Source organism: Zingiber officinale, chromosome 5A (assembly GCF_018446385.1).
Source record: "Zingiber officinale cultivar Zhangliang chromosome 5A, Zo_v1.1, whole genome shotgun sequence".
NCBI lineage: Eukaryota > Viridiplantae > Streptophyta > Magnoliopsida > Zingiberales > Zingiberaceae > Zingiber > Zingiber officinale.
In genome coordinates this window covers 92091586-92113347 of record NC_055994.1, presented here as the reverse complement: position 1 = coordinate 92113347, position 21762 = coordinate 92091586, and the positions used below count along the sequence as shown (strand labels likewise).

The 21762-nt window shown below is 37.1% G+C and overlaps 2 protein-coding genes across 3 annotated transcripts; one reads left to right on the top strand and one right to left on the bottom strand.

Annotated features, from left to right (window-relative positions):
* The first annotated feature begins 8696 nt into the window (after positions 1-8696).
* LOC121980974 (DEAD-box ATP-dependent RNA helicase 53-like) lies at positions 8697-15303 on the top strand. Its single transcript, XM_042533266.1, has 7 exons — positions 8697-9283; positions 11708-11835; positions 12004-12412; positions 13231-13329; positions 13445-13669; positions 14131-14292; positions 14593-15303. Exons 1-7 carry the CDS (start codon positions 8912-8914, stop codon positions 14725-14727), a joined length of 1530 nt encoding a protein of 509 aa, XP_042389200.1. The 5' UTR covers positions 8697-8911; the 3' UTR covers positions 14728-15303.
* A 2755-nt stretch (positions 15304-18058) lies between these two features.
* On the bottom strand, positions 18059-21102 carry LOC121980973 (transcription factor PHYTOCHROME INTERACTING FACTOR-LIKE 13-like). 2 transcript variants are annotated; one of them, XM_042533264.1, is made up of 8 exons: positions 20941-21102; positions 20354-20457; positions 19521-20256; positions 19326-19433; positions 19187-19252; positions 18990-19055; positions 18612-18908; positions 18059-18538 (listed from the first exon to the last, which is right to left on the bottom strand). In XM_042533264.1, the coding sequence occupies exons 2-8, from the start codon at positions 20431-20433 to the stop codon at positions 18437-18439; spliced, it is 1455 nt and encodes a 484-aa protein (XP_042389198.1). In that variant the 5' UTR covers positions 20434-20457; positions 20941-21102; the 3' UTR covers positions 18059-18436. The 2 variants fall into 2 exon arrangements, with proteins under 2 accessions (XP_042389198.1, XP_042389199.1); XM_042533265.1 differs by having other exon boundaries at positions 19326-19424.
* Between the last annotated feature and the right edge of the window lie 660 nt (positions 21103-21762).

The following is a 21762-nucleotide window of genomic DNA, read 5'->3' as shown; positions in this document are numbered from 1 at the left end:
TGACAGGTCCGGGCGCCCGGATCAATTCCGGGCGCCCGGGGGTTCATATTTGACCAGATCGAAGCTGATCGCGAGCTGACCGTTGGGGGATAAAATTTATCCCCCCGGGGGCGCCCGGAACCCCTTCCAGGCGCCCGGACCAGTACTATAAATAAAGTACTGATCCGTACATTCAAGATAACTAACTTGTAATCAATTCCTTCTGTGCTTTCAATTCTGTTCTTTTCATTTGTGCTGTCAATGTTGTAAAGAGGCTACTCCGCCTAGAGGAGAATCAGATAGTGCGCTTACATTCCTTGGATTAGCAATCCCCTGATTGCAAACCAAGTAAAACTCTGGTGTCTGCTTTTCTTTACTTAGTCTCTTTTATTTATTTATTACAAGTGTTCATTATATAGTTGAAATCTGAGAAAGGTTCGAGTTTTATTTTGTAGCGCAATTCACCCCTCCCCTCTTGCCGGCCTCCAAAGGGATCAACAGCTACAACACTGTCCGTCCCCCGCTCTTCACCGGAGAGGACTTCGGTTACTGGAAGGGCAGAATGGAGAACTTCCTGAAGATCCAGTTCAAGATGTGGATGATCGTCAAGACCAGATTTGAACTACCAACTGACGGAGATGGCAAACCAACACCCTGCGAAGACTGGGATCCAGCATTAATCAAGAAGGTGGAAGCAAATGCCAGAGCAACATGCACCCTCCAGTGCGGATTGACGAAGGAGGAGCTAAACCACGTCAGCCCATTCTCGAGCACCAAGGAGCTATGGGAGAAGCTGATCGAGCTTCACGAAGGGACCTCCGACACTAAGGTAAGTAAGAGGGACTTAATTTTTAATAAATTATACAATATTAAATTGCAGGAAGGTGAGACGGCTATCCAACTCCACGCCCGGATACAAGATCTACTCAACGGTCTTCATGCGATCGGACAAAAGGTGGAGAATCGGGACATAATCAGGTACTCTCTGAACGTTTTTCCAAGGAACACTTTGTGGGCATCAATAGTAGATGCTTATAAGGTTCCTAAGGATCTTTCTTGCATTAAATTAGACAAGTTATTCTCTGAATTTGAGTTGCATGAGCATATTAATGCACGCCCTGTCGAGAAAGGGTTGGCTTTGGTTGTAGGTACAGGAAGAGCACGCGAATCGAAAACAAAATATAGAATTGAACCGGAGTCAGAAGAAGAACTAGATTCGAACGATGATGATGACGAGCTCACAACCGAAATCGTCAACTTGGTGAAGAAACTCTACAAAAAGAAAGGCTTCAACAAAAAGGATGTCAGAAAGGCCATCCAATCCAAAGAAGCCCAACCAAGCTCAAAGGTCAAATTCGAGGTGGCGTGCTACGGGTGTAATCAGAAGGGGCACATCAAGGCGAACTGCCCGAACCAGAAGTATCCGAAGAAATCAAGGAGGAAGAAGGACCTGAAGGCAATGTGGGGCGAGTCCTCTTCCGAGGAATACGACGACAAAGAGCTCGAGCAGACGAGTTTTCTCGCGTTGACGGCCCGGGACTACACCAACGAATCCGGAAGTGAGGACGAATCGGAAGCCGAGTCCGAGAGAAGCCACGGATCCGTATCCGTTTCCGAAGGGCAAAACCCCTCTGTAAGTACGAATCGCCTTTACAGTTTAATTAATTATTTAATGCATAAAGTAGCTAAGTCCAAAGTTCGGATCAAGTCGCTTCTAAAGGAGGTAACATCCCTTAAAGAAGCGACTAATAAAGAATCCTTGACTGAATCTATTCAGACTGGAACCTCAACTCAAGTCCAAAAACTTGAGGAAGAGAATTCCAGCTTGAAAAGTCAAGTCAAGGATTTGAAGACTATGTTGGAACAGTTCACTTTGGGTTCCAAGAATCTTGATCTGATTCTTGGAAAACAAAAAGCTGTTTACAACCAATCCAGACTTGGATTTAAAGCAAATAGAAAATTTCGATCTTATTTATCTTTAGTGAACATACCAAATAGTAAAATAGTACAAGCATGAGTATCTAAGTCCAACTTAGTTAATCAAGTTGGACTTGATCAATATTGGATCCCCAACGATCAAGTACACTACCTTGATAGACCATATCAAGACTATGATCTAGGAGGAGTCAAAAGAAAAACTGTATTAATAAAAAGATAAATCATCAAAAGAAAATAATTAAAAATTAAATTAAGTTAAATTAACATTAAATTAAATTAAATTAAAAACTTAAATCTAAGTTATAAATTAAATTATAAAAGGTAAAAAAAATATAGGAGGAGGATTCAGAATAGCTGACACCTCCAAAAATAACCTACCCGACAGGGTAACCAAAAGTAACCTACCCGGCAAGGTAAGTAGAACTAATTAGAAAGGGAACAAGTTTAACTTAACCTATGGTATTGGTGAAATTTTGGATGATAGTACATTAGAGAAGTTTAGTCTATGCATGTCTAGGAAGATATGACTTCGACCTGGTGCATTTGGCTAAGTGGAACTAACCGAAGCTACCCTTTATGGATCCTAACTAGTTAGACCAAGGTTTTGTATTAAATTCAATGGATAAGACTATTTGGAAAACCTCGAAGGTATGGTTACTCTAATGATGTACAAGTGACTCACCATAGTCCAGAAGTTTATCAAAAGAATGCCTATTTGTTGATCCCAAAACTAAACTTGAATCTAACACAAAGTTAACTCAAACCCTATAATTGAACTCAATTCATCTCACAAAATTATAGGATTTCCTGATTTGAAATTTAGATCAGGTGAGATGACTAAGGATCAAATTAATAATTAAAAATCAAATCAAATTAATAATTAAAAATCAAATTAAATCAAATTAAAAGTTAAATAAAAAATTAAATTAAATAAAATTAAAAGTTAAATTAAATTAAATCAAATTAAAAGTAAATAAAAAATTCTTTTAAAAACTTATTTAAAAAATTCTTTTAAAAACTTATTTAAAAAATTACTTTAAAAAACTTATTTAAAAAATTCTTTTAAAAACTTATTTAAAAATCCTTTTAAAAACTTATTTAAAAACTTATTTTAAAAACTTATTTTAAAAAAAAAATTCTTGTAAAAACTTATTTAAAAATTCTTTTAAAAACTTATTTAAAAAAAATTCTTTTAAAAACTTATTTAAAATTTATTTTAAAAAATTATTTAAAAAAATCTTTTAAAAACTTATTTAAAAAATCTTTTAAAAACTTATTTAAAAAATTCTTTTAAAAACTTATTTTAAAAAAATCTTTTAAAAACTTATTTAAAAAAATACAAAACAAAAACATTTTCTAAAGGCAGCGAACGAAGGCGCCTCTGCTATTGCAGAGGTGCCCTCCAGGATCGATGAGAAAATTCCTGCGGAAAACAACTAAGGCGCCTCAGACCGAGTCCGAGGCACCCTGAATGCCCCATTGGAGGCGCCTTCAATAAAATTGAAGGCACCCTCAATTCCAAAATATGCAACGAACAGAGAGTTCGTTGCAGATCATATTCTCGCCGAAAATCTTCGTTCCAAGGCGCCTTAAACTCGGATTTCCACCCTTCAACTCCTCCAACTCCTTACAATGCCTCCTAGGTATATCTTAACACCATCCTAATATTCTTACATGCTATTTTTATGCATTTTCTTAAGTTTATATATGTTGATTCGATCAAAAATAAGAACTATTGATCCTGCTCCTGTTAACATACCTTCCACTGATCCTAGGTTCCCCTCAGAGCGGCATAGGGTTGAATTCATTAGACATAAGTTTACCATTATTAAACCTAGGTTCTTAAATAGGACATTTTTTTGCCCAGTTTTGTAAGCCCACGGTCCAGATGGTTGAGCACTATCAACTTAGTAAACTGGTTGATTGCAGTCATATAGTAAATCATGACCTATGTGCTCAGTTCTTCAACAACCTAGAGAAGGTTGACGATCTGACCTACTCCACCAGAGTTGGTGGACAGGATATCCAGTTTACCCCTGCTTTGCTTCGCACTAGTCTAGAGCTTAGATCATCTGCATGCCCCTTTTTGTGCTACCCGGCTAGGGATTTACCATTTGGTGACCCCTATTCTCACATCACATTAGACACCATCTACATGTATTTCTTTGGGGAGGAGAGACCAGAGCTCCTGACTGAGTTCAGGTCACTCTCCCTTAGGGTTCAAGACTATGTTATGTATAGAGTTCTGACAGCTTGCATTTTGTCGATCACATCTCGGGATGTCCCGAAGATGCGACCTTCACATTCTTTTTTCCTATATGCATTATGCCACCGCTTAGACATCGATATAGCATTACATATGTTCCATAACAATGCTCATGCATCCAGCTTAGTCACATCCCTTGAGATCCACATGCCCTACTGTCACATTTTGAAATCTATTTTCTCGACCCTTGGGATTGATACCACTCAGGGGACAGTTGCCCCACTAGGACATTATGATGAGTTCGGGCAGCGTAATCTTAGATTAGCCCACATAGACATCACCGTTGAGGGGATCCTAGCTTGGAAGGGTAGACCACAACCAGCAGTTGCTCCGAGAGGGGTCGAGGCAGACGACAAGTTCATTGCCTTCTTTGCTCTAGCTGAGGGAGAGGACTGGCTTGAGTTCATAGCCGAGGATATTCATGGACAACCCTCCACTTTGGCAAGGTTGTCGACCTCGACACGACCATCCACCTCCTTATCGATCGAGGACCCACTTACACATCTCGAGGTTCAGTCAGCACAGTCACGACGGCTTATCCTGGACGAACTTCGCTTACTTCGCACAGAGATAGCCTCCGGCTTTACCTCCCTCCAAGACGAGATGCGTCAGGGGCAGCGTGCACCCGAGCAACCCCCACCTCCAGCTGACGATCCTCCAGCTGATGATCCTTCTGCCTGACTCTATGCATTGTATTTGATCCTAGACACTCATGCATCTGGACATCTCCTTAGTACTTTGGTTGCTTAGATGTTTGATTAGTTGGACTATCGTTTATGTTAGCACTTATTTGATTTTGCTTACTCTCAAATTGGCTTTCAAAATTGTAAGAAAAATAATGTTTTCAAAATTCTAATTTTATTAGACTTTCTAAATTTGGACTTATCCTAGGGCTTACCTTTACATATCATGTTCCCCTAAATTCAGCCAGAGCATCTCACAAGCGCACTAGGCTTACCTTGTTTGTGGTTAAAGAACTTAGAATGACGTGAGATGCATAGGGAACAGTCTAGATTTCAGAATACTTATTTCTGTGCATCGCAGTAAGTCTGGGCGTTAAAAACCAACATTACATTAATCAAGTTTAGTTATCCAGACCTAGTCAAATCTAACTGGATCAACTTAACTTGACTAACCAAGTGAAAACTATTGCTCTCTAGGTAATCAGCTATTAGCTAACTGGTTAGACATGTGACCACGAAAATTAAGTAATTAAGTTACTCATGCTTGGACTTTAAGACTTAACAATTTTTCTAAAAAGTGGAAATGACCTTAGTTAGCAAATTTACAAGCTTATTCTTTTTCAAAAGCCTTTTAAAAATTTTTTCGAAGCCTTTTCAAAATCCAGATTTTCAAATTACTTTACCAAATATCTTTTAATTAACCTAAAAGTCTTACAATAATATTTTCGAAACATTTTTTGAAAAGTTAAAAACAAGCTAAGGCCATTAATCACTGTTTATTCTTAATCCCATGTTTATTTTGATATATGGCAAAGGGGGAGAGTAGAGGGAAAATTCAAAACTTAAAAAGAGCTCTCTTATTAAGGGGGAGCCTTAAAAGTTTAAGTAGGTTTTAGCTTAAGTTTTGCTTATTTGCTTAAGCTTGTTTATGTTTCTTACTTAAACTTTGAAGATCGTTTATGCATCTATTTTACTTAATTTTGAATTTCAGTTGCCATAATAAAAAAGGGGGAGATTGTTGGTGTGGGAAGCATCCGACGATCAAACCTAAGTTTTGATAATGGAAAAGGAGTCAAAGTTAAGCTTATTTGTGATCTAACATGTCTGATGGAGATTGCAAGAAAATCCTAAGTGCTCTTAGGCAAAAGTCCTAGCTGTGATTAGGCAAGATGAAAACTCTAGGGAGTGGTAACCCTAGGTCCTAGGGAGTGGTAACCCTAGGTGAAGGAAAATCCTAAGGGGGGGTAACCTTTGGTCCTAGGGGGTGGTAACCCTAGGTGGAGAAAAACTCTAGGGGGCGGTAGCCCTAGGTCTTAGGGGGTGGTAACCCTAGCAGAAAGTCCAGTCGGTCTGGAGGATTGGATTGGCACCAGATAATCTCTCCTGAGGAGAGTAGGTGAGGGCGCGTCCCCCGTAGAGGGAACAGTAGACATCGGGTCGACCTAAGATTTTCGGTCGGAGATCTAAAGTCAGACTCGGACAGTCCGATGACTGCCACACTCTATATTCATATTGTTATTCATGTGCTAACATTGTCTTGCAGGGTATGTTGTTATTTTGGGACTAACATGTTTTGCAGGTACAAAAGGAATAAGCTAAGCCTCAGATAAACAGTGTCTGAGGCGCCTAGGGTGCAGAACATGAGCTGGTCGCGAAGCAGCGCTGGAGGCACCTCGGATGGAGCTAGAGGCGCCTTGGTTCAGAGATTGGAGGCACCTTGGATTGGCTTGAAGACGCCTTCAAGTGGATGAGTTGCGATCAGGTCTGTTCTGATCCACGCGGCTGACTCGGCTCGTTGGAGGCGCCTTGGATGGTGTTGGAGGCGTCTCCAGCAGTGCATAAAAGGAGCTCTTGAGCAGCAAGTTAAATAATCAATTCTCAAGCTACTCTTGTGCAACAAGCTGCTCTAGAAACGTTCCGACAAAGCTGCGACTTGATGCAGATGACCTGGAGCTCCGAATCTTCAGTTTTTCTATTTTCGTTGGTAAATCTAAGTTGTTTTTAAATTGTACTTACAGTTGTAACATTTTCACAAGATTATAAGTGTTGCCCGACGTAAACGCTCAACGAGCGTGGTCCTTGAAGTAGGAGTCGCCACAGGCTCCGAACCGAGTAAATAGCTTGTGTTCGTGTGTTGTTCTTTTTTTATTTCCGCTGCATCTACTCGAACGTTTTCCAATTACGAAATCGATTGTGAAAGCCACGAGCACTATTCACCCTCACTCTAGCGCATCTCGATCCAACACAAGGTTGACTAGATGCTAGGCATGAAGAAGTCCCAACAGATCACGGTTGACCAGATGTTGGGTTTGGGAACCTTGGACTCGAGTTAAGCAAGTCAAAGGAAGATCAATTGATCAACCGATCGATTGAACTGTGATTTAATCGATCAGCTGATCGATTGAATGTGGGATGCGATTGGAGGCTGGCCCAATCGATCGATCGATCGATTAGGAAGCAAAATCGCGAGCACAGAATGCTACTCAATCGATCAGCTAATCGATCGGTCGATCGATTGGGGGCTAGTTTTCTCGCGCGATCGCGAGAAAGCCTAAATTGATCGATCGATCAATTTAGGTAGTTTCCAGCATAGCATAGAGATGCTCTGAATCAATTGACCGATCGATTCAAGCCTCCCCAATTGATTGGTCAATCGATTGGGATGTGACCGTTGTGAAGGAACCGTCGAGTTTAAAGTCGTCTTCCTTGCAACGACTTGTAGCTCTTGTCTCTCCACTTCTTGCGATCTTTTCTCACAGGTTCTCGTTAGTTCTTGAAGCTTCTTGGAGCAAAGTGTTGCTGTACTTCCAAAGTCAAGAGGCGTTCCACACAAGAAGAAGAAGCTAGCTAGGGTTTCATTTGTGTAAAATCTTGTAAGATTTTCTTTGTATTTGCTTCTTCGTTTCTTCTTGTTGTATTCAGAGGTTGTACAAGGCTTCTCCGTGTTACCTAGAAGGAGTGTTTTTCTTAGTGGAGAGTTCGGTGTGTGTGGATCCTTGGATTAGTCACCTCTTCTTGAGGTGGATACCAAGTAAATCTCTTGTGTTAGCGTCGTGAGAGTTGCTTGAGTGTTTTCCGCTACAATAACATCATCAAAGCAAGCAACCGAAGTACGGCAAGCTATTCCCCCCCCCAAACTACAAATCGACCATAACCGTTTGATTTATTAGTCGATTTTGTCCAAAATTGACTGATAGAATAAATAGTCTCGGATTGACATGAAACCAGTTCTTATGTATCTGTCTAATTCTCCTGATTATATCCATGCTCTTAAATACCATTTTTACCCAATATGTTAAGAGTAGTAATCTTTTAAATATGAATATATTTGAAAATTTTAATTTAAGTTCAAAAATCACTGTTCTTAATATAATGAGTCAAATTAATATTTGAGAGCATCAATATAATTAAAAGTCAAATTAATATTTGAGAGCATCAATATAATTAAGAGAACTAGCCGAATATATAAAAAATAGTTTTATATCAATCCGATATCATTTGATCTATCAATTTATTTTTTCTCAAAATCAATTTTGATGAATAAATAAAACTTAAAATATTAATATTTCGACACGGAAGATAAATTAATTCGAAGGATAAAAATATATTAGTCGACTGGTTTTTAAATAAAAAATTAATTCAACTGTAAATTGACTGATAGAAATAAAATAAAACAATAAATAAGTAATTTAATTATTTTAAAATTATCCTACATGATTTAATAATTTTAATATTTTATCTACCGGTTCGGTAAAAACGGAAGAAACAGTTTATTCAAAGTTGTAAAATTATAAATGAAGGTTGTTCTCTTGAAATTAGAGTTCGTTTTGGGTTGGATGGGATCGGTATGGCCCGTGCTGTTGATGAATGGGAAAGCGTAAATTCCTGTTTGGCGAAGGGAATCAGATAGTTGATATTTAACCATGGGATGTATAAATATCAGTTAGTTTGGCTTGCGCATCGCTCCGAGTGAGGCGTTTTTTTTGTCCCCGGAAGACTCCTCTGACGATCGAAACCCTAGTGTCGCCGCCGTGTTAGCTTTGCGATGAGCTTCTTTTTCCGTAGGTCCATTTTGGCTGCCGTCTCGGCGTCGTGTCGCCTCCCGCCGGTGATAACCGCGGAACCTGCCTTGGCATTGGCTGCTGGCGATGTAAGACGCTTATTTGGGGCTCATGGGAAGCAAAATTTTGTTTTTTGTGGTCTCATCCGTAGGGAGTATTCGGCATCTCCGGTGGGGTTCAGGGCTATTGATGTCGCCGCTGCTGAGTACGCCTTTGATGATTATTATGAAGAGGAGAAAGATAAAGAGGATTTTAAGAGTCGCGAGGAGGGGCTAGAGATCGATAAACTGGGAATTTCAAAGGATATCGTGTCTCAGCTTGGAAAAAGGGGAATCACGAAACTTTTTCCTATACAGGTATCAGGTGTTCTTATTCAAAATTTCATTTTGTTCTATTTTTCTTCAGGCTAACATTTTGCATTTGTCGAGGACATTTGTTTTGCAAACTTTTGTGTTTCGTCATAACTAGTATCTTGACTATGGTTGGTCACGGTTGGCTGGAATAGCACATAACTAACTGACTTGAAATACGTTCTCATTGTAAAAAATAAGAGAAGGGAAAAATTAGCCATATTATTGAATCCAAATTAAATTGAGAAATAAAGAGTACAAAGCCTTATATAGTTAATTACAAGAAAAAATCTAAACCATAAACTAAAATGGTAAAAGACTATATTTAAATCCTAAACTGAAAAGGTAAAAGACCAAATTGCCCTCAAGGCTATAACAAATAATTCTAATAGATTATATAATCTAAATTATATAATCTAACATCCCCCCTCAAACTCACGATGCTACAGCCAGAAGCATTGAGAGTTTGTCAGATAAAAATCGGAAGCGTGAAGCGGAATAAGCCTTGGTAAACATATCAGCAATCTGTATCTTTGAAGGAACAAAAGAAAATGTGATGGTGCCAATATGAAGATGGTGACGAGTAATGTGACAATCAATTTCAATATGTTTCGTTCGCTCATGAAAAACTAAATTGCGCGTAATCACAATATAACGGAGTAGGTTGATGAAGAGAGATACCCATATCCGCAAGCAACCAACGCAACCAAATTATCTCACAAGTAGTTGACGCCATGACACGATACTCAGCTTTTGTGGAAGATCTAGAAATAACATCTTGCTTTTTACTCTTTCAAGAAATGAGGGAATCACCAAGAAAAACGCAGAAGCCAGTGGTAGATTTGCGGTAAGTAGGATCACCAGCCCAATCCGCATCAGAGTATGCACGCAGCTCAAGAGATGGCGTAGAAGGAAATAAAAGGCTTTGAAATTGAGTGCCCCGAAGATATCTGAGAATACGAAGAACAGCAGTTCAATGAACTGTAGTTGGTGCAGCAACAAATTGACTAACCACATGAACAGCATACGCAATATCTGGACGAGTCACGGTGAGATAAACTAAGCTTCCAACAATAGTTCTGTATAAACTAGGATCCGACAAAGGTGAGTCATCAGATGGAGAATATCGAACATTAGTCTCAATAGGAAAAAAGAAAAAAAGGAAAAAATATAATTTTAAATATTACTAATTATTTATAAACTGAAACATTATAATTAGCTCATCAAATAATTTATTTTTAAATTATTTAAAAAGGGTCAATCATGTACATTAATTATTGGCTCCACCTTCAAGAGAAAAAGTAGGTTTGAAAACTCAAACCTGCTCTTGAATTAAAAACCCCAAACCTCACCTACACAATCATAAAAGCTTTTTTAATGAGGTTTTTAAATTTTACAAACCTTTGACAAAGCTTGCATTGGAGATGCTCTTAAGTATTTTGAGTCCTTAAGTTGTTAATTGCTTGCATGCGACATTGGTACTCTAAGGGCATCTCCAATAGTTAAAACTCTAAATGAGTTATTTTCAAGATCTCAATATGCCACATCAACAATATGAAAGCTCATTGAAATATCTTCAATGGTTAAAGCTCTAAATGAGCTTTCTAATGATCCATGTCATAGCATGAGTTGCATGGCTAAGCCATGCATATTGCATCAAATTTAACACAAAAGAGCAGGTTTGTGTTTTCACTACTGCTCTTAAACTACAAACCTCAAACCTCACCTTTATAATGATTCAAAACTTTTTATTCAGCTTTTTTAATTTTACAAACCTCTCATGAACCTTGCATTGGAGATGCCCTAAGTGTTGCATGTATTTTTTTTGTTTTGGGTTCCTAGATTGCTTGCATGAGGCATGTAGCATTGGGACTTTAATTGTTGCATGCATTCATGCAACATGGGACTTTACTTGTTTTAAGTTCCTAGATTGCTTGCATGAGGCATGCAACATGGGACTTTACTTGTTTACATACATTTTGTACTCTTCCTTGTTCACTCCCATTATATAAGGGAGGTAAATCTGAATATGAGAAAGAACTTGGTTTTGGTGTGATTTGTGTGCTCTCTTAGTTCTTGAAAGAATTTCTGAATTTATCGAGTTTACTCTCGTGACGTTCAACCCATCGAAACTTATCACCCTTGGGTGTGTCGTTTCCTTTTTTCCTTCGTAGACTTGGTTCGTGCCGGTTTGACGGGTCAAGACTCACTTGTCTTCTAGTTCATGGGGTTCTATCCATTGTTGCCTTGGGTTCCATTACATTTGTTGGTGGGGTTCGTATCAATAATGCATAAATTCTCAACTTATTTTTTCTTGACATTTGTTAATCAATGTTTTCCATCACTTTTGATTTCATTTTCTAGTAGCAGTATAAATCTAACTGTGTTCTTACGTTACATCACAGTGATTTTTTTGGGATATTTAATTAGAGAGCTGTTCTTGAACCTGTAATGCAAGGGAGAGATATGATTGGTCGCGCAAGAACAGGCACAGGGAAAATTCTTGCTTTTGGAATTCCGATCATGGATAAAATTTTACATTTTCAGGCCAAACATGGGTTAGTTCATTATCCAGATGTTGATATTTCTCGATATATACATGGTCTTGAGTGTACATATATGTATATCTATATACATATGTTTTGTCGTATCCAATTCTGTCACACAATTGTGTTTTCAGTAATTTTTACAGACTAGTAATTGTCATACCATGTTCTTTTGTATAGTCGTGGAAGAAACCCTTTGGCAATAATGCTGGCACCAACCAGAGAACTTGCACGACAAGTTGAGAAGGAGTTTAGAGAATCCTCCACTTTGGACACACTATGTCTCTATGGTGGCTCTCCAATAAAACAACAAATGAAGGCACTTGATTATGGCGTTGATGCTGTAGTTGGGACTCCTGGCCGGATTATTGATTTGCTGAATAGAGGCGCCTTGAATTTATCCGAGATTCAATTTGTTGTCCTTGATGAAGCTGATCAAATGCTTAATATTGGATTTGCTGAAGATGTTGAGAGAATTTTGGAAAAGATGCCTCCAAAACATCAAACTCTGATGTTCTCTGCAACTATGCCAGCTTGGATTAGGAAACTTACACAAAAGTTTCTAAATAATCCAGTTAGCATTGACCTTGTAAGTCCAACTCATATTTCAATACTGTATTATTTTTAGTGTTTGTTTGACTTTGTTTGATGGAGTATCAATGTTCATTTTCTTTTTTCTTGGACTAGTGATGTTCTCTGCAGCTATGCCAGCTTGGATTAGGAAACTTAAACAAAAGTTTCTAAATAATCCAGTTAGCATTGACCTTGCAAGTCCAACTCATATTTCAAGACTATTATTTTTAGTGTCTTGTTTGACTTTCTTCGATGGAGCATCAATGTTCATTTTCATTTTTATTGGACTAGTATGAATACTTGAATAGGTGTATTAAAATTTTGCATCTTCTTTTGCATGGTCATCGCCTTTATTCTAATTGTTTATACAAGTTTATTTTCTATTGGTACTGGAGGCATGTTGATAGTAGATTTCTGTTGAACAATCTCTATGTCATTTGATGGTTTTTTTTTTAAATTTATTTATTTTTTTTTTTATGAAAATAAACCTTCCTATCCTAGATCACCTCAACACCCTTTATATCTTGTCATGTACTTTGAATATTGGCAAAATTTAAAACGGTACAAGCCAAGGTTACTCCATTTACTTTAGGGAGTGGTTGAGAAACTCATATTTATAGTGACATTTTGCCTTGGTTAGTTTACTCTGTGTGTGTGTGTGTCTTCTTTATCTTCGAGATTATGACAAATGTAGCCATGGTTAGTTTACTGCATTTTCATGGGTAAAAGATACTTCATGTGAGTTGGATTTTTACTTTCACTATTAGTTGGCTAACTTGCTAGTTCCTTTTCATTTATCTAGAAAATTCTTTAAGCATGTATCTTCTTCTGTAGGTTGGTGATTCTGATCAGAAGTTAGCAGAAGGAATGACACTCTATTCTATTGTCTCGGAAACTTATACAAAACCATCAATTCTCAGGTCACTAATTAAAGTAAGTTATACACCAAATTGGTAACACAGTCAACACTTTAAAATTTAGTTACTTATTGAACCATGTCAGTTCAATTGATATAGTTGTAACTAACATCATTTTGATTTCCTTGTAGGAACATGCTAAAGGAGGTAAATGCATAGTATTCACTCAAACAAAACGTGATGCAGATAGGTTAGCTTATTCCATGGGTCGGAGCTTTAGATGTGAGGCCCTCCATGGTGACATTGCACAAAATCAGAGGGAAAAGACACTTGCTGGATTTCGTGATGGTCGCTTTAATATTTTAATAGCTACTGATGTTGCCGCTCGTGGTTCGGATATTCCAAATGTTGATCTGGTTCACATCTTTCCTTCTTCACTTGTTACTCTAGTGGATTGCTAATGCATCATAGCAACTGTTCTGAACCTAACTTCTTGAAAAACTTTCAAATGTGCATCTAGTTTACATATTACATTCTCGGGTGAAAATTCATCTACGGGTAGGGTTGCTAGTAGGTGGAGCCTCTACATAGATGTCATACTTTGATTGCTAACTCTTAGTTGATTGTGATCACAATCTTTCTCGCTTCTATCATTTACTCAAATAATTATGTGATGGCATGTCGGAAATATGTTTTGGTGTATAAGCAATAATTATGCTGACTTAATAGCCCTGACATTACTCGATGTAAACCTATGATTTGATCTTTTGCCGAGCTTTCATTCTTTATGACTCTTAGGATTTTTGTTGTTTTATTTTTCCTTTTATGGAATATTTCAATAGGATTTTTATCAACCATTACTTCCTTCTTTGGCCAGGTGATACATTACGAGGTTCCAAACACTTCTGAGCTATTTGTTCATAGATCTGGTCGAACTGTACGAGCAGGCAAAAAGGCAAGTGCAATTCTCATTCATTCGAATGAGCAAAATCGTCTTGTTAGAGGCATTGAAAGAGAGTTAGGATGCAGGTTTATTGAGGTAAATTACTTGTGAGTTTTCCTGCCTCAATATTATAATTTACTTTTGTGTCTGTTAATGAGTAATATCTAATTCCTTCAAAAAGCAGAATTTAGAAAGGGAAATCCTGGAACAATAAAAAAAAATGTTGGTTAATAGAATTGCTTGTATGGAACAATAAAAACTTAATGAATTGGTAGCAAAGATGCTACCAATTCATAATTTTTTTTTTTATTTTAGTATTTCTGCTTAGTGTGTATGAACTGGTATCAGCTCTCTTTATGAGTAGAAAATGAAAATAATCTTCATTTTAATCTTCAGCTCCCAAAGATTACAGTTGAGGGCAGAGGAGAAGACATGTCTAATGTCCCGGGTGGCGGTCGTTTCGATTCTCATGGAAGTGGCCGAATGTGTGGCTCTGGTTTTGGTAGTAATGGACAGGTTTTAAGGCTCTGATTCTGGATTAGTTCCTTTGGTGGGTAAGATTCAGGTTCACCAAGTAGGTTTGGTGGTTCCAGTCTTGGTTGATGATCAGGTAGTTCATATTCAGGGCGGCTCGATGATTCCAGCTTTTAGTAATTATGATGGTTCAGGATGCTCTAGCAATTTCAGGAGCTTTGGTGGTTCCGCTCTGGTTGTTCTGGTGGCTCCCGAAACTCTGGTTCAGGCTGGGTCAGTGATTCTGGGTCTGGCTTTGGTGATGGCGACCGGCTTGGAAGGTCATATATGAGTTCAGATTAGGTGATGGATCCAGTTTTTGAGATCATCTATAACACTGGTAACTAATTCCAGATGAAAGTACTGATAATCTTTCGATATGCAACCCGAGTCATGAAGGTAGCGATAATGCTGCAGTAGGCTGGCTAATCTGATGGTTCGAAAGATGGGTGGAGTTTGCTCGACTCAAGTCATGAGCTAAACCGAAATGGTCTAAACTGAACTGCATGTGTGTTAGGGAAACATGCACTTGCTATATTGATCTGACTTGGGTTTGATTGGACTTAGTTGAATTGAACATTTATAATTTAATTATAATTTAAAATAAATTAAAATTTTCAAATAAATTCATGCGAATTATATATCCAAAATGACTTAACCATAATTAGATAATTATTGTCGTCCTCTCAATCACTTTTTTATTCAATTAATTTTATCTTGGTCAAAAATCAAATGAGCGTCTATTATTTGTTTTTAGTTAGATGGGTGTTTCATTTATGATTAAAGCTAAATGGATATTTCATTTAAAGTGATTTGTTTAAAATATCCATATATTATTTGATCATTTGATTATGTACATCTAGTTTTTACAACATTTCTATTATAGTGATTTTATATAATAATTTAATTAAAATAATATTTCAACAAGTAAAATAAATAATTAAAATTTCATGATCCTTATTATATTTTAAATGAACATTATTTGATCATATGCTAATTGATAGTTTTTGACATATAAAAATTAGTTGTTAGTTTTTATAATATGTAGAAGTTAGTTAACTTTTTCCATAATGAATTTATATATATATTTTTAAATGATAATTTAATTAAAATAATATTTGAACGAGTAAATTAAACCATAGGACTTTACATTTTAAATAAATATAATTTAATCAAAAAATTAGCATGTAGTTTCTATCATGTGTAACAACTATTAGTTAAATTTTAAAATCTGTAGAAATTAGTTGGTAATTGTTACCCATTGTAAAAGTTATATGCTAGTTTCTAAATTTAAGAGTAATTTTGAAATAAAATTATAAGAGGAATTGTTTTATTAAAAAAATAAACGTTAACTATTAATTTGGGGCCATTTTAATTTTTGCTCTTTTATCTTTACTTGAGTTATCTTTCTGTTGCTAATTATTATATATGTGTGCACGGCTGTCATGATCAGATGATCAGGTGAGGAATGTGCATATTTTATTTATTACACTAAAAGATAATTACAGTCCGTATTTCTCGTAGTCTGTTTTTAAATTATATGAAAAAAAATTTCTAACTGATTAAGAAGCGAGAAGATTTTTTTTTTTTTTTTCTAAAGTATGTGCCCATCCAAAGTTGATCTTACTCTATGACAATAAGCCTATCACATTCTAATCAATTCGATACTCATGCGGAACGTGTATATTTTATTTATGTTGAATCCGATAATATCGATCGACCGACCGTGCATATTTTATATATGAGGATAGAGGAGACGGTCGATGATTGCATGACACTAATAGAACCCTAATGGAATGTGGGCTCTCCATGCCGGCTTCTCATATGCAGCACCCATAAAGCAACATCAACAATATCTAATAATGCCATAAAATAATTTTATTAATTAATTATTTAATATATATATGTATACATATAACACTAGCGAAAAGTTTATGTAGGGCGCGAGAATCACCTTCATATTTGAACGTTTTATTAAATGTAAATGCATAAAATAAATATCTTCTAAGAGACGATATAGATGGATATCAATGAAAAGAAAGCTACGGCATAATGATTAATGGAACCTGTTATGGCAGTATATTCCTTAAGTATATACCATCTGCATGCATTACTTTAATCCCAGTAGAATCTAAGACTAGGATTAGATTAATACATAAGACAATGAAGGTTTGCCGTATATATATATATATATATATATATATATTATAAGTGAGTAAAGTTACAAGAGATTAAAGCGATAAACGAACAAGTAAGAGAAACAAAATCAGGAAACAAAATCTGAGGAGGACCAATTGGATCACAAGGATCTAAATTGAGGATAGAGTTGGAGCTCAAGGGATATGATTAAGACATGAGCTGTGGCCATGTCTTATTAATTCTTTGGGAGGGCCCTGCGGCGCAGCGGCGAGCATCCGTCAGTCTCAAGCTTGCAACATCAAGTAAAGGAGAAGAAAACAAGGAGAGAGGAGCTGTCTGCTGCCCCATTTCTGGATTGAAGAGGGGGTGGTGCAATGATTTAGGTCGAGTATTCAATGGTGGGATTCTCGGTGGGACACCGCTAAGCCAGCGGCTCGATCTCCTTCCTACATTTGTCGATTGCGTGTGTGACCTTGGGCTCGGATCCTACTTGGAACAAAACTTAGGTGTGAGTCTCTTTCGCGGAGTTCTCCACGAAGGCGGTGGATTTAATTTTGAAGAATGAGGGCACATGGTGTTGAAAGATGAGTATAGTCGATGTAAAAGTTGTGGACTTGATATTCGAGAAGGAGAATGCCCCATGTTAGTGATATAAATGAGTTGAAATTTGTTTATTCAAGTATTTATCGAACTTAAAGCCAGTTCAAACCTAAAGATTTAGTGAAATTATTATAAAAAAAAATGGAAGAACGGTCACGCGGTTAAGAATGTCTTAGTGTCGAACAGTTGTTGATGCACTTCCAGATCTCGTCCTAAGTTTTCTTCTCCTAAATCCTTTCACCCAAAGATTTCACATCAAATTAAATGATGCAATATTCAAATACTTTTTCAGAAGCATTTTCTGCAATTGGTCACTCAACAGCAGACAGCTCCCAACTTCTCCTAAAGAAAATGCTTTCTTGCAGACGATAACATTCTGTAAATTGCTAAAAATAGGTTTCTGTTTCAATGATTCTGCCTCTGCAATGGTTGAGTAGGAGTGCAAGTGCCTATGAATAAGGTAACTTGTCTTACATATTCACCTCAATGAATATTAATGCAACAATCTGCGTAGAAACAAGTTTTAGTTTCAGTTAAAGCCCTGACTAATGACAAAGAGACCGACGAGATGAAAAATTGACAATGCACAACATCTCATTGCTGCTTTCGCTGTACCAAAGAGTATATTTCCATATGAAGAATGTACAAAAATACAGCTGCTGCAGTGTTTTCCGCAATCAACAAGAGTAGAGTTGCAATTATTTTGTGGAAAACAAAAAATCAGTATTGATGTCGATTCTCTACACAATAGAATCATGAATGCATTGCATCGATTTGTTTTGAGTTTGTAGCTCAAATTAAAGACGAAGGCTTCCAGGGACAAGTCGGTATATCAGTGATCACTTGCAGTCTTCCGACTACAAACTTAATTACAGAATCGGGTTGATCAAGTTGTGCAAAGATTAGCATGTGATGGACATCATCAAATCATCCTTCATTAATTGGACTTGTGCCGGGAGACATTGATCGCACGTCCAATTTACTGGATTTATTGTTTCCCTACAGCTTTAGTTAGGGGACTGCTATTAGGTGTCATTGCCGACTGATTCTGCTGCAATAAGTGAGATCCGTATGTACAAAAGTTCATCGCCTGTATAGATCAACGTTTTTGAGAAATCCACACATGAAAAGAAGGATATTTAGAGCACAGTTAAGCTAGAAACCTGATGTGGAGGCACCATATGCATGCTAAGATATCTGCCATACAATTCAGGAACACGATTATTCTGCAGCTGATTCAAACAATTTACTGAACTTGTGGCCAGGGAGGGGAATGTTGTGGTCTGGCTTGCGCTGAAAGTTGGGTTGACTGATTGGTTAGCGATCGAAGCTCTTGGTAGTTGAACTGTACTAGGAATAGTAGGCATCGAAACATGGCCTATTCCCATTCCAATGCCTGAAATGTATTGTTGGACACCGGGTAACATCATCGATGCCATTCCACTTCCCATCCACATCATCTGATGCACGATTAATGATACATTCACGTTATGATCTATAATATGTTGAACAAAGAATGCCAAAAGTATGGAATATCAAACCTGAACTTGTAGTTGAAGTGACTTCAGGTACTCAATTGCCTCATCAAGCATTGAAGCTTTATCTGTCTGAGATTATGAATTACATATATTGGAAGCATTAACACTTATCCATTTGTTTGGTATGCAAAAAGATAATTTAGACTTGATTTGTGATGCATTGATCAGTGAATTAGATTTACGAAATATTGATTACTTACCTTGTTGCAATGAGGTATGAGTTCCTGTAGAGCCTTCATTTTTTCGTTAATCCTATCTCTTCTTTTCTACACAATTTAACAACTTCATAAGGACCGAGATGAAAATGAGCATGCCCTGAGAATAATTGACTCATCTTACTCTCTCAGAGAGATTGTGGACTTCAGCAGCACGAGTTCTGCGTTTAGATGTCGGTCTCTGAGCTGATTTGTTTGCCTTGATCGAATCATACTCGGCTTCCTGCAAGTTCTACAATCTTAAACATCATCCAACTCATTGGAACTAAGGAAAACTTAATAGGAGAAATTACAATCGATTCAATTCTTAAAAGAATACCTCACTTTGACACCCAGAATATTCCACCTCTCTTGCCTTCCTCTTGTGGCTTTGGCCACTCGCATTTGGCTGTCCTGCTCTTCCATAACTACAGCCAGAACCACCCGACGATGAAGTTACAGTGCCCTCGGGCACCTTTGACCGAGTTCTCTTCAATGGTAATCTCATCTCACTGTCCTCTCTCAATGATCCTGTGACATTTCTAGCTTCATCATTGTTTAAAGAATTGGCTGGATCAGTGTAGGCTCGAATTTGATTGCTTCCGCAGATGCTCGATCCAGTAGTTATCCTCGTAGACTCTGCAGCGGCTACCTTGAGCGGAGGACGACCACCATTGTCCAAGCATGAAGACTGCGGTGTAGAACTCAAGCAATGCAATGTGGGAAGGGGCATGGTGTGTTGTTCTTGAGAGCTAGGAATAGTGGACTGCTTCAGAGCACATGGTGTGAAGCCATTATGGCACTCCTCTTCTGCAATCAAGTCCTTGTTCATCTCATCAGTGTCCATGTTCTCAAAGAACTCGGAGTACAGCTCCCTCTCGAACAGATCATCGAGGGGATACTGGAACCATGGCAAGGTTTCAGCTTCTTGAATCGAGCTACTGGAGTTGCCAATAGATGGCTCTTGTTTCTGAAACTGATCAGTCTTGTTGTTGGCAGTGGCACGCCGGTGAGTTTGGCTGTGCATCACAACATGTCCATTTCTCCACAAGAGCTCCACCAGCTCATTGTCCAATCTGCAAGAATGGAAGAAGAACCCTAGATTAGAAATCCATGGACTAAAACTTGAGTCTGAAAAACTTGGGATAGGAATTGAAGAGGGCATAATCTGACCCCATTGTTTTCGTGGGATAGAGATCTGTGAAGCAACCAGAGTCATCTTCCATTGCCCAATTAGGTACATATCGGTTCATTGTTTGGATAGTGTTAACTTCACACTAAAACACAACAAAAGAAATCAGAATGCGAAGAGGAACATAAAACTAGGGTTCTACAGAGGACAGAGCTCAGATTTGTCAGAGAGGAAAAGTGAAGATCCCCTAATTGACTGAAATATATAAACCCTAAGCAAAAAAGTTATCACCAAGTGAGGATTTTGAGAAGCCAAACTCATCAATCACGGGAGGGAAAAAAAAATCCTAAATTCGCTCGAGATAAAGCATGATATAAACCAACTAATCGAACAGGAAGAAACACCATCAAGAAATCTAAATACACACTAAAAAAAGCTCAAATTTCAGAATTTTATAATAAAAAAAACTCTTTTTTGCAGCAAGAATACAAACAAAAACCTCATGAAAAAGTTCAAGTAATCAAAATCCACTAAACCAAAGAAAAGAAAAGAAAAAAGGCTTCGACAGAAACAGAGAGCTCGGAATAAAACGAAGGAGGAGGTAGGAGAAAGAAGCTCAGTGATCCACCTCGTGACTTGCGAGTTCTTCACCAAGTTTTTTCACTCGAGAACACTAAAAAAGAGTGATATTTATACTGCAAATGGAACAGAAGTCCCTTCTCCTCGACCTCTCTCTCTCTTCGCAGCTGTTCTGCTGTTGAAACTCGGAATGAACAGTTCGTGGTGCATATTTGAGCCTTGCGCCTTTTTAACGAGTTCTAATACAATTTTTTTATTATATATTTTTAAAAAGTTTAATTTATTATTGCAGTTTCATTTTATATTAAACTAATTATATCTTTCAAATTAAGAGGAAAATTATTAGGCAATCACTGAACACAAAACTAAATTATTTTTTTAACCATTATGGTCTTTTTTAAATAATATTTTTTATATAGATTTTTTTTTTTTCAGTAATGCATGTATTATATAGAAAACATTGTTTTAGTGAGGATTATTCTTTCTCAGTAACTGACAAAATGGGATAAACAATATTGACCTTATCCTATATTCCTATTCATTCAATCATTAATATGAAACGCATAAATTTGATAATATGTTTATAGTAAAAATAAGAAAATTATTGTGGGAAGGAAATGTAAAATGATAGCTTTCCTACACTGTTTGCTTATGTATATTAAAAAAATAAATAAATTTTCTCATTTTTCTAAAAAAAATTATAAAATAAGAATTGTCTTAATGCTTCAAGATAACTTCAACAATTTGATTTTCCATTATATATATATATATATCAACATCAAGATTTGTTTTCTATTTAAAAAAATCGAAAAGGAACCTGTGATTTTCCAATTTATTTCTTTCTCAATCAATGTAATTTTTTCTAAATATT